General features: G+C 46.0%; 1 protein-coding gene across 1 annotated transcript; it reads left to right on the forward strand.

Moving 5' to 3' along the window:
- Positions 1-3082: 3082 nt before the first annotated feature.
- Positions 3083-4066, forward strand: LOC102429509 (mas-related G-protein coupled receptor member X2-like). Its single transcript, XM_006093850.1, has one exon. The coding sequence runs from the start codon at positions 3083-3085 to the stop codon at positions 4064-4066; it is 984 nt and encodes a 327-aa protein (XP_006093912.1).
- Positions 4067-12100: the final 8034 nt, after the last annotated feature.

The following is a 12100-nucleotide window of genomic DNA, read 5'->3' on the forward strand; positions in this document are numbered from 1 at the left end:
AAACCTCATCACCTCCTCCTGCCCTCCATCAGCTGTCAGTGTCACCCTTTCCTGAGAGCACCAGGAGCCAGAGGGAAAGGGAGCCCAGTGGTGAGACTGAGTTGTGTCCTCCCAGAATGCAGCGGAGAGTAGAGAACTGGAAATGAAATTTGACATCAAATGAAGAGAATCCGTTTTTCTTATAGCCTCTTCTTAGTTGCTTTTCCTGGGACTTTTTCTCGCTCACTGTGATTAGATCAACTTGTTATTAAATCTCATTTGTTTGATCTGTTGGCACCCCCCTATTGGGTGTCACATATTAAAAATAATATCTTTCATGCCGAAACCGGTTTGGCTCAGTGGATAGAGCGTCGGCCTGCGGACTGAAGGGTCCCAGGTTCGATTCCGGTCAAGGGCATGTACCTGGGTTGCGGGCACATCCCCAGTGGGAGATGTGCAGGAGGCAGCTGATCGATGTTTCTCTCCCATCGATGTTTCTAACTATCTATCTCTCTCCCTTCCTCTCTGTAAAAAATCAATAAAATATATTTTAAAAAAAATAAATAAATAAAAATAAAAATAATATCTTTCATCATAAATGCCTTGAGAATGGAATGTATGTTATTTTTCAAGGTGGTTGTATACAAATATTTTTAAGAATTTAAATTTATGATTTTGGTAGCTCTAGAGAGTAATATATGAGAAGTTACTAGAGCTGGACTGGATTTCAAGGTATGAGGCACTGGTACTCTCAAATCACTGCTCCCCAGCCCTAGAGAAATGACTTCATTCTCACGCCAGGCTACCAAACTCATCAGCATTCCATCCAGTAAAAGAGGGGAAGGAAAGCACAACCTAAAATTGGTTACATCACTTGTGCTCACCTCCCATTGGCTACCACCTGGTCACATGGTGCCATCAAACAGGAATGGAAACTAGGATTAGAATCCATTTTCTCATCTAAAACTCTCAGAAGTATAATGTAAGTGAGAAGGAAATAGGTATTTAGACCAACTAGCATTTTCTGCACCCCTGAAGCTCTCTCATGTTCTGAACTCAATGAAGATTTTCCTCAGGTGCTGATCCCATAACCAGGCAGGGAACAGTGGTAAAGCCTCAGGCTGGGCTCCAGGAGGCCAGGGCTGGCATTGGACCTGCTGTTCACCCTGTGATCTCAGGGAAAGCCTTTGGCTCTTTCAGCCTCAGCTTCTTTCTGAGTTAAAGGATGATATTATAGCAGATGGTCTCTAAGGGACATGTACTCGATGCCGAGGATACAATAATGAACAACAACCAAGAAAAAGAGACAAAACCTAGAGAAATCTAGTCATCATTATTGAGTTTTGAGTTTGAAAAGGGAGACAAGCCCTAGCAGGTTTGACTCAGTGGTTAGACCAGCAACTACAGACTCAAGGGTAGCAGGTAAGATTCTCTTGGGTGAGCCTGCCCTGGCTGAACCAGGCAAGAATTGACTGATTGGGTCTGTCCAGAGGCAAGAAGGAACTCTTGGAATCTCCAAATTTGCCTATTCTACCATAATAAAACACACAAATTAGTTCCCATTTTAGATTTGTCCCTAAGAGTTACTTGCTTCCTGCCCCACTACCCCCCATGTGCACTGTACACACCACCCTGGTAGTGGGGCTGCAGAGTATGGGAAGGGCAAAGACTCTGACACAGATCTGTGGGTTCAGATCAAGGCTCTTCAACTTGTGCACATGAGAACTGGAGAATGTCATTCAACCTCCTTGTTCTTATCTTTTCCTATATGCCAGCTGGGAGTAAAAATAGTACTGGCCTCATAGGGCTATTTGGAGGATTGAAAGAGGTAATACCATGTAAGCACTCATCAACTGCTACTCTTCACCTATGTGTGAGTTGATTTATGTTCCTCATCTAAATTCTGCAGGAGCTTATCCCTTTTTATCCAAAGCCCTTTGTAAAATAGAATTAAGCACTTTTTAACTCCACCACCACCACCAGAATTCTCTTACACAAATGCTTTGATCTGCAAAGAAATCTCTACTCCAAATCACATGGAGGGACAATGAGTGGCTTTCCTATTACACCTATCATAGGAAAACCAGTTAGTAATGCCCCTTCTGTATTTCTGTCGCAATTACCTCCATTCAAACCCTTGGCCACCTCTCTCTCTCCTTCCCAAAATGGCTTCTTTCTCCTCTAAAATGCAGAGAAATTCAATTAAGTCCTGAATCCTCTCCCACCTGGAAGATGTGCCTGCAGGCATAAAGAAATATTTCTGAATACAAAAGCGCTTTTCACAGAATGAATAATTAGAAATGAAATTTTCTTTTTGTTACATATGTGTGTTTTGGTGGTGGAGTTAAAAGTGGTGACTTCTGTTTTACATTTAATATTCTTCATTTAACAAAGTTTTATATTATATTAAATCCAAATTTCCTTCTTTCCTTGGGCTCCTCATTGGTTCTTTCATTCATTAATTTATTTGTGGCTTAAAATTTTATTGACAGCCCCATGGTTTTCACACATAGACTTAGGCCCTGGGGACACAACAATGGGAAGAGTAATCACTGTCTACCCTCATAGAGATGACACACTGGGACATTTCTAATGCAAGAGCTTTAGGTGTCCTCACTCTGTCCTAACAAGGGATCTCATTCCCTTGATGAACCAGTCATAACCTCCTTTCTCCCTCCTGGGTAGACCACTCTCAGTCACTGAGATTGCCCTGGGGCTTCTGACAGCCTGCTGTCAAACAAAGCCACTCTCCCAGAGCACAAGTACTGGGGAACTCAGGACCCTGCTGTCATCCACAGGACCTGTGCAGACTCTTCTCCTCCTGCCTCCAGGGCACATGTCATGGGCTGGATGGTGAGCGCAGAGGTTGGACATAGATGGTCCGTGTTGCAGTAGAAAGAGCCCAGGCTCTAAGATTCAGAGAGAACTGGGTTTAAATTCAGGATAAAGGACTCCAAGACTGTGTGGTTCAGAAAGAACCTTAATCTCTGGAAGCCTCCATTCACCACAGACAGGGTGGCCATGAGGGTCATTGGTCACAGAGCAGGTGCTCAAGTCTTGTTTTGTTCCCAGGCCCACAACTGAAGCCTTTCTGAGCACGGATATGACTGTCACAGCCTGGGAGACCAACCTCACACCAACCAATGGAAGTGATCAGGCCATTTATCAACATTATACAGAGTTCATAATCTTGCAATTACTGAGAGTCGTCATAGCCCTGGTGGGGCTGGCAGGGAACGCGGTGGTGCTCTGGCTCCTGGGCTTCCGCATGCGCAGGAACGCCTTCTCTGTCTACATCCTCAACCTGGCGGGAGCCGACTTCCTCTTCCTCTGCTGCCAGATTATACTTTCCCTATGTTTAATTTTCTACTTCGGTTTGGTCCCCAGTAAATTCTACATATTTATCATCTCTGTGTCAGTGTTTGCCTACATCTCAGGCCTGAGCTTTCTCAGCGCCATCAGCACAGAGCGCTACCTGTCTGTCCTGTGGCCCATCTGGTACCGCTGCCGCCGCCCCAGACACCTGTCAACTATCACGTGTGCCCTGCTGTGGTCCCTGTCCCTGCTGCTGAGCATCCTGGATAAAAATTTCTCTTGGAGTCTGTTGGATTTTTTCAGCCCTTCCGTGTGTTGGGTATTTGACATCATCGTTGCGACGTGGCTGATTTTATTATTTGTGCTTCTCTCTGGGTCCAGCCTGGCCCTGATGACCAGACTGCTGTGTGGCTCCCACCGGGTGCCGCCCACCAGGCTCTACATGACCCTCGTGCTCACAGTGCTGGTCTTCCTCCTCTGCGGCCTGCCCTTCGGCATCAACTTTCATGTCCTATTCTGGATTTCAAATGATAATAATTTCTTCTTTGATCTTTCCATGATGGTAGTACTTCTGTCCTGTGTCAACAGCTGTGCCAACCCCATCATTTACTTCTTCGTTGGCTCCTTCAGGCAGCAATGGTGGAAACAGAGACACACCCTGAGACTGGTTCTCCAGAGGGCTCTGCAGGACACTCCTGAGGTGGATGAACCTGGAGAAAGCCTTCGTAGGGAAACCCTGGACATGTCGGGAAGCAGTCTGGGGCAAGGATGAGAGCCTCTGTCCTGATCAGTCTGGAGTAACTTTGAGACTCACTGCTGCCCTGCCAGGCTTGGAAAGTATCTAGTCTTCTCTCAGCCTCAGCCTCAGAATGTGTCAGTGATTCCCCAATCTCTTCAAATAGGTTGTTTTTAACCTGGCTGTTGTTTCTCTCAGAGAAAGCATTAGTCCGAACATTATACCTTTCCATCGTTCTTGACATTACCAATAAATTTCTCATGTGATCTGAATTTCTTTGTTTTTTAATGCTTTTTCTCTACAATCTTAATTGCAACAGAAAGAATCCCTGTCCAAATCAGACAAATCCAGGTCCGAAGTCCTGGTTCTGCAGCACACCTCTCCAAGCCTCAGTTAATTCATCTGCAAAATATGGTGAGATCATCTGCTCATAAGATCATAGTGGGAAATAAATAAGAAAATGGATGAAAAGCACTCAGCCAGGTCCCAAATATGACTAAATATTTTATAAACATCAGTGGTTAATACAGGTGAAGCCTCTAGTATACTATTGGCTTCTGAGGTAATACTTAAGAAGTTAAAAAAAAAAGAGCCCCTGTCCAAAACCATAAAGAGTCATTCAGAAATTGTTCTACCTGATTGGATAGAAAATGAAGATACCCTATGTTTCTCTCAGACTATAGGTCCTTTACATTCATGCTTAGTGCTGTGGTTGTGGGCATTCTACAGGGTAAAAGCTTGAATAAATGAGTTGGCCTACCTCTAATCTCATTGGGTTGTCTGGGTTTAGGGAAAAAAAATCCTTAGATAAGCACAGTCCAAGAAATTGGGCCTGTGAAAGGCCCTGTGGTAGCATTTGTCCACAGACAAATCTTCTCTGCCTGGATCTGGCACAGTATAGGCACACAGTAGAGTTAGGAAAACACAGAAATGAGAGAATAAGTTTCTCTCACTGTTTCAAATGCTTCATAGTTAACTTTTTGAGGAAATGCCATGTAACTCAATTTGGCTGTGGCATGGGCACATGAAAGGAAGTCATAGGAGCTAAAGCTGAAAACTCTGGTTGTCCCCACATCATGTAAAAATAATCTAGCTAACAAATGTCCTGGGGAGAGAGAGGTGACTGGTAGTGCCTGTAGTGTGCTAAATTCTTTATCTGCTAAAAGGGAACACAGTTTACACAGGTGTTGATATCAATCAGTCTAAACTAGAAAGGAGGTTTCATTACATAAAGCTATAATATAACTTGTAAAAGAGTTAAAATAGGAACTGTAAACATTGGTTGCTATTGGTGATTGAGATTAGGAGAGTCTTTACATTTTTATATACTCTTGTGTCCTCTGAAATAAACTAGTGTGCATACATTACTCCTGGGAGTACATGGAAACAGATTAGATGAGCCAGACCATGCAGGGCACTGAATGCAAACTCTTCTTTAGATATGCAAGCTCACATTGCCTGTTGGGTGGGCTTCCTGCACACGCCCACAGTGGGAAGTGACAAGCTCCAGCTCAAACATTCCTCACTGGAGGGGGACCACATGGGGTAAGATGGAGTGATGAAGAGATAAATCCTTGAACTCAGGACAAATGAGAAGCATCTCGTGATGCCCTTGTCTCACATCTCCAGAATCTCATTTGCCAGTGCTCCTTGTGCAGGAAGTCATCAAGGCTGCCCAGCATCTTGATAACCCTCTCTTGGACACCAGGTTCCACTCCTGCTCCTGAAGACACCTCCTATCCAGGGGTAGGAGAGCATTCTCTGGTGTTCGGCACTCCCTGGAAAGCTCCTCTTCCTCTACTCCACACCTTCAACTGGAAGATGGTGCTCAGGTAAGAGTTGGCTCAGAACTACCTTCTCTCAAAGGCAGTTTTGTTTTCTCCCTCTTAGCCCACATGGTCACAACTGCATCTTGGAGTGGAGCATGCAAGTAGCCATGGGCACCCATGAACGAGAGTCCTGAGATATGAAGCTCCCTCAGGGAAGCTGTGGGTGCTGGTAGCTTAGGCTGTGAGGGACCCAGGTTCTTTCTGCTTCACAGACATTGTTTTCAAACCTGAATTGTTGTTAATAACCTCAGCTTGCAAACATTAGCTTACTGTTCCATGGATTTGTTTGTTTGTTATGTTTGTATCTTTCTTGTTCCAGCATAAAACACATGACACAAACTAATGAGTAATTGAAGAGAGTTTAATAAAGGGAATATGTACAAAGGGGTGAGCAGGAGTAAGGGAAATTGATGAAGATGGAGAGGCCCCTAAAGACAAGTCATAAAAGGGAGCTACTGCTGAAGGGTAAAGGGAAAGATAAGTTACCAGAACACAGCGAGGGCTATGGCTGTAGCAGTGGTCATCATTTTGACCATAAGAAAGGCAACCAAACAGGGGCTATGTCCTTAGGTAGAGTAACACAACCGTGGCCAACTCACAGCCTGACATCAGAGAGCCAGGGAGTTGAAACCTGCCCTCCTCTTGCCCTCCAATGACCTGCCAGTGTCTCCTTCCTGAGAGCAACCAGGAGACAGAGGAAAAGGGGTCCATTGGTGAGGGAAAGAGACCTCTCTCCCAGGATGCAGAGGAAGGTAGAGAAGCTGGAAATGAGATTTGATGTCAAATGAAGAAAACCCATCTCTTCTTATCGTCTGCCAATAGTTGGTTTTCCTGGTTCTCTCTCTCTCTCTCTCTCTCTCTCTCTCTCTCTCTCTCTCTCTCTCCCTCCTTCCCTCCCTCCTTCCCTCTCTCTATGTTTGGGATCAATGAGATCAATTTCTCCTTGTATCTCCTCAGTTTTTTTGTTTGACTCTGTGCACCTCTCTTTTGGGTGTCACTTTTTGGAATAATCTCTCACTATCATCAAAAATGCCTTGATAATAAAATGTAGTTGTTTGGTGTGTGTTTTTTAAAGTGGGAGTACACTGCTAATGATAAGTATTTTATATTTATTATTTTGGCTGCTCTAGGAAGAAATCCATTATAAGAGTGAATTGAACTGTGTCTCACTAGACACACCACTGTTCAGGAGAAAAGTACCTCCTGTACACATAGAGATGACACACTCGGCCATTTCCAGCACAAGAGAACGACAGGTCATATTCATACCTCTTATAGCAAGAGATTGTGTTCCATTTATAACCCAAAATCACGATCTTCTTTCTGGAGGATGGACATTCTCAGTCACTGAGATAGCCCAGAGGTCAAGGCTGGGACTTCCAACTTTGAATCATTGAAAGGAAATCTCAGTTGCGGGACAGAAGCAATGATAAGCTCCAAGTCCTGCTGTCATCCCACATTACCTGTCCAGACTATGCTCCTCCTGCCTCCGGAAGACATGACATGGTCTCCGACTATGAGTGGAGGTATTGGACTACAGACTATTCCCATGTTAGAAGAAGGTCCATGTTGCATAGAGAGAGGCCGGAATCTAGAGCCAGAGAGAACTGGATTTGAATCCAGATTCCAAGGCCTGATCGCTCCCAACTGCCCTGCCCTGCAGGCCTGGTCACCCGCAACTTCCCTTACCTGCCGACCTGATGGTCCCTAACTGCCCCCCCACTGCTAGCCTGATCGCCCCTCACTGCCTTTGCATGCTGGCCTGGTCACCCCTAACTGCCCCCTGCTGCTGGCTAGGTCATCGCCAACTTCCCCCTCCCTGTCGGCCTGGTCACTCCTAACTGCACACCCCTCCCCTGCCAGCCTGATCACCCCTTACTGCCCCCCTGCTAGCCTGATTGCCCCCAACTGCCCCCTTCCAGCTTAGTCACCCATCACTGCCCCCATCGCCAGCCTAATCACTCAAAACTGCCCCACCTGCCAACCTGGTTACCCCCAACTGTCCCTCCTGCTGGCCTGGTCACCTTCAACTTGCCCCCTACCCCCGCTGACCTGGTCACCCCACTCCCCTGCTGTTCAGATGTTTGGTTGCCCCTCACTAAAACCCCTCTGGCCTGGTCGCCCCACCCAGCCTGCTTGTTTAGTTGTTTCATCAACCCTCATTAACCACCCTGCCAGCCTGGTTGTAGGCAGCCATCTTGTGAGGGTGTGAGGGTCAATTTGCATATTACTTCTTTATTATATAGGATATTCTTATATCCTCTGAAATAAACTAATGTGCATACATTACTCCTGGGAGTAAATGGAAACAGATCAGATGACCCCGGCCATGCAGGGCCCTGAATGTCAAGCAAACTCTTCTTTAGCTATGGAAAAGCTCACATTGCCTATTGGATGGGCTTCCTGAACTCACCCTCAGTGGGCAGTGACAGGCTCCAGTTCAAACATTCCTCACAGGAGGAGGACCAGACAGGGTAAAATGGAGAGAGGAAGAGATAAGTCATTGGACTTAGGGCAAGAGAGAAACATCTCATGAGGCCCTTGTCTCACATCTCCAGAATCTCACTTGCCAGTGCCCCTTGTGCAGGAAGTCACAGTGGCTGCCCAGCATCTTGATAAGCCTCTTTTTATCAACAGGTTCCACCCTTGCTACTGCAGAAACCCCCTATCCAGAGTTAGGAGAGCATTCTCTGGTGTTCAGCACTCCCTGGAAAGCTCCTCTTTTTCTACTCACCACCTTCAACTAGAAGATGGTGCTCAGGTAAGAGTCAGCTCAGAACTACCTTCTCTCAAAGGCAATTTTTTTGTTTTCTCCCTCTTAGTCAACATGGTCACGACTGCATCTTGGGGTGGAGCATGTAAGGAGCCATGAGCACCCGTGAAGGAGAGTCCAGAGACATGAAGCTCCCTCAGGGAAGCTATGGGTGCTGGTAGCTTAGACTGTGAGGAATCCAGGTCCTTTCTGCTTCACAGACATTGTTTTCAAACCTGAATTTTTGTTAATAACCTCAGATTTCACACATTACCTTGTTGTTCTATGAGTTTGTTTGTTATATGCAGGTATCTTTCTGTCCTAGCCAAAGACACAAGGCACAAACAAATAGGCAATTGAGGAGAGTTTGATAAAAAGACTTTGTAGAAAGGGTGAGCAGGATGAGACACCTAAAGATAAGTCATAATAGGGAGCTATTGCCCTTGCGCATCCTGAAATATAAAGGGAAAGATAAGTTTCCAGAACACAGGGAGGGCTGTGGCTGTAGCAGGGGTGGTCACTATGACTGAAAAATAAAAAAGGCCAACAGACAGGAGCTATCTCCTTAGGTAGAGTAACACCACCATGGCAAACTCACAGCCTGACAGCAGAGAGGAGGGAGTTAAAACCTCAATCACCCTCCTCCTGCCCTCCAATCAGTTGTCGGTGTCACCATTTCCTGAGAACAACCAGGAGCCAGAGGGAAAGGGGGCCAGTGGTGAGGCAAAGAGATGTGTCCTCCCAGGATGCAACGGAGGGTAAAAAAGCTGGAAATGAAATTTGATGTCAAATGAAGAGAATCCATTTTTCTTATAGCCTCTTCTTAGTTGCTTTTCCTGGGTCTTTTTCTCTCTCACTGTGATTCGATCAATTTGTTATTACATCTCATTTATTCGATCTGTTGGCACCCCCTACTGGGTGTCACATCTTAAAAATAATATCTCTCATCAAACATGCCTTGAGGATGGAATGTATGTTATTTTTCAAGGTGGTTGTATACAAATATTTTTAAGAATTTTAATTTATGATTTTGGTAGTTCTAGAAAGTAATGTATAAGAGATTATTAGAACTTGGCTGGTGATTTCAAGGCATCAGACACCTGTGCTGTTTCAAATCACTGCTCGCCAACCCTAGAGAGGTGACTTCATTCTCATGCAGGGCTCCCAGACTCATCAGCTTCCATCCAGAGGAGAAGAGGGGAAGGAAAGGCACAACCTAAAATTGGTTACATCACTTGTGCTCACCTCCCATTGGCTACCACCTGGTCACATGGTGCCATCAAATGGGAATGGAAACTGGGATTAGAATCCATTTTCTGGTCTATAACTCTCAGAACTATTATGTGAGAGAGAAGGAAATGGGTATTTAGACCAATCAACATTTCTACAACCTGAAGCTCTCTCATGTTCTGAACTCACATGAAAATTTTGCTCAGGTGCTCATCCCACAATGAGGCAGAGGAAAGTGGTAAAGCCTCAGGCTGGGCTCCAGCAGACCAGGACTGGCATTGGACCTGCTGTTCACCCTGTGATCTCAGGAAAATCCTTTGGCTCTTTCAGCCTCAGCTTCTTCCTGAGTTAAAGGATGATATTATAACAGATGGTCTCTAAGAGACATGTGCTCAATGCTGGGGATACAATAGTGAAAAACAAGAAAAAAAGACAAAACCCAGACACATCTAGTCATCATTATTGAGTTTTCAGTTTAAAAAGGGAGACAAGCCCCTTGCTGGCCTGATCTCCCCCAAATGCCCCCCATGCTGGCCTGCTCACCCCCAACTACCCCCCTTGCCAGCCTGCTTGCCCCCAAATGCCCCCCCTGCCAGCCTGCTCACCCACAACTGTCCCCCCTGCCAAACTGCTCATCTCCAACTGCCCCCCCTGCCAGCCTTCTCATCCCCAACTGCCCCCCTGCAAGCCTGTTCACCCCCAACTGCCCTTCCTGCTGGCTTGCTCACCCACAATTGCCCTCCCCTCCTGGCCTGATCACCCATAACCACCTCTGCCTCAGCTCCGCCACCATGGCTTTGTCTGGAAGAACATCCAGAAGGTCTCCTGGTCTAATTAGCATATTACCCTTTTATTTCAGTATTGAAAAATCACTTAATAACCCCACTTTCCATATTTATGTCTCTACTACCTCTATTCTAACCCTTGGCAACCTCTCTCTCTCCTTCCCAAATGGGCTTCTTTTGCCTCTAAAATACAGAGAAATTTAATTCAGTCTTAAATCCTCTCCCACCTAGATAGGAGGTGTCTGTAGGTATAAAAAAAGTCTTTTGAACACACGAGAGCTTTAAGCAGAATGAATACTTAGAAATGGAATTTTCTTTTTGTTACATATGTGCTTTTTGATGGTGGAGTTAAAAGTGCTGACTTCTGTTTTACATTTAAAATTCTTCATTTAAAAATTTTTCATATTATACTAGAGGCCCAGTGCATGAAATTTGTGCATGGGGGGGAGGTGTCCATCAGCCCAGCCTGAACCCTGGGACCCCTCAAGGGATGTCTGACTACCTGTTTAGGTCCAATCCTGGTGGGATCGGGCCTAAATGGGCAGTCGAACATCCCTCTCACAATCCAGGACTGCTGGCTCCCAACTGCTCACCTGCCTGCCTTCCTGCCTGATTGCACCTGACCACTCAACTGCCAGCCTGATCCATGCCTAACTGCTCACCTGCTGGCCTGATTGCTCCTAACTGCCCTCCCTTGCCAGCCTGGTCACCCCAAACTGACCTCCCCTGCAGGCCTGGTTGCTCCAACTGCCCTCCCTTTCAGGCTTGGTTCCTCCCAACTGCCCTCCCCAGCCAGCCATCTTGTGGCCACATGGAGGCAGCCATCTTTGATCACATGGGGGTGGCCATCTTGTGTGTTGGAGTGATGGTCAATTTACATATTGCTCTTTTATTAGGTAGGATTAGATCCAAATTTCCTTCTTTCCTTGGGCTACTCATTGGTTCTTTCATTAATTCATTCACTTATGGATTATAATTTTATTGACAGCCACATTGTGTTCCCACACAGACTTAGGCACTGGGGACACAACAATGGGAAGAGTAATCACTGTCTATCCTCATAAAGATGACCCACTGGGACATTTCTAATGCAAGAGCTCTGGGTGTCCTCACTCTGTCCTAACAAGGGGTCTCATTCCCTTCATGAACCTAAGTCATAACCTCTTTTCTCCCTCCTGGGTAGACCACTCTCAGTCACTGAGATTGCCCTGGGGCTTCTGACAGCCTGCTGTCAAACAAAGCCACTCTCCCAGAGCACAAGTACTGGGAAACTCAGGACCCTGCTGTCATCCACAGGACCTGTGCAGACTCTTCTCCTCCTGCCTCCAGGGCACATGTCATGGGCTCTATGGTGAGCGCAGAGGTTGGACATAGAGGGTCCATGTTGCAGTAGAAAGAGCCCAGGCTCTAAGATTCAGAGAGAACTGGGTTTAAATTCAGGATCCAGGACTGCAAGACCATGTGGTTCAGAAAG

This window comes from Myotis lucifugus, unplaced genomic scaffold, assembly GCF_000147115.1.
Source record: "Myotis lucifugus unplaced genomic scaffold, Myoluc2.0 scaffold_124, whole genome shotgun sequence".
Lineage (NCBI taxonomy): Eukaryota > Metazoa > Chordata > Mammalia > Chiroptera > Vespertilionidae > Myotis > Myotis lucifugus.

Bases quoted from the DNA above. Each gene is read 5' to 3' on its own strand.
- LOC102429509 (XM_006093850.1), top strand. From the start codon at position 3,083: ATGACTGTCACAGCCTGGGAGACCAACCTCACACCAACCAATGGAAGT.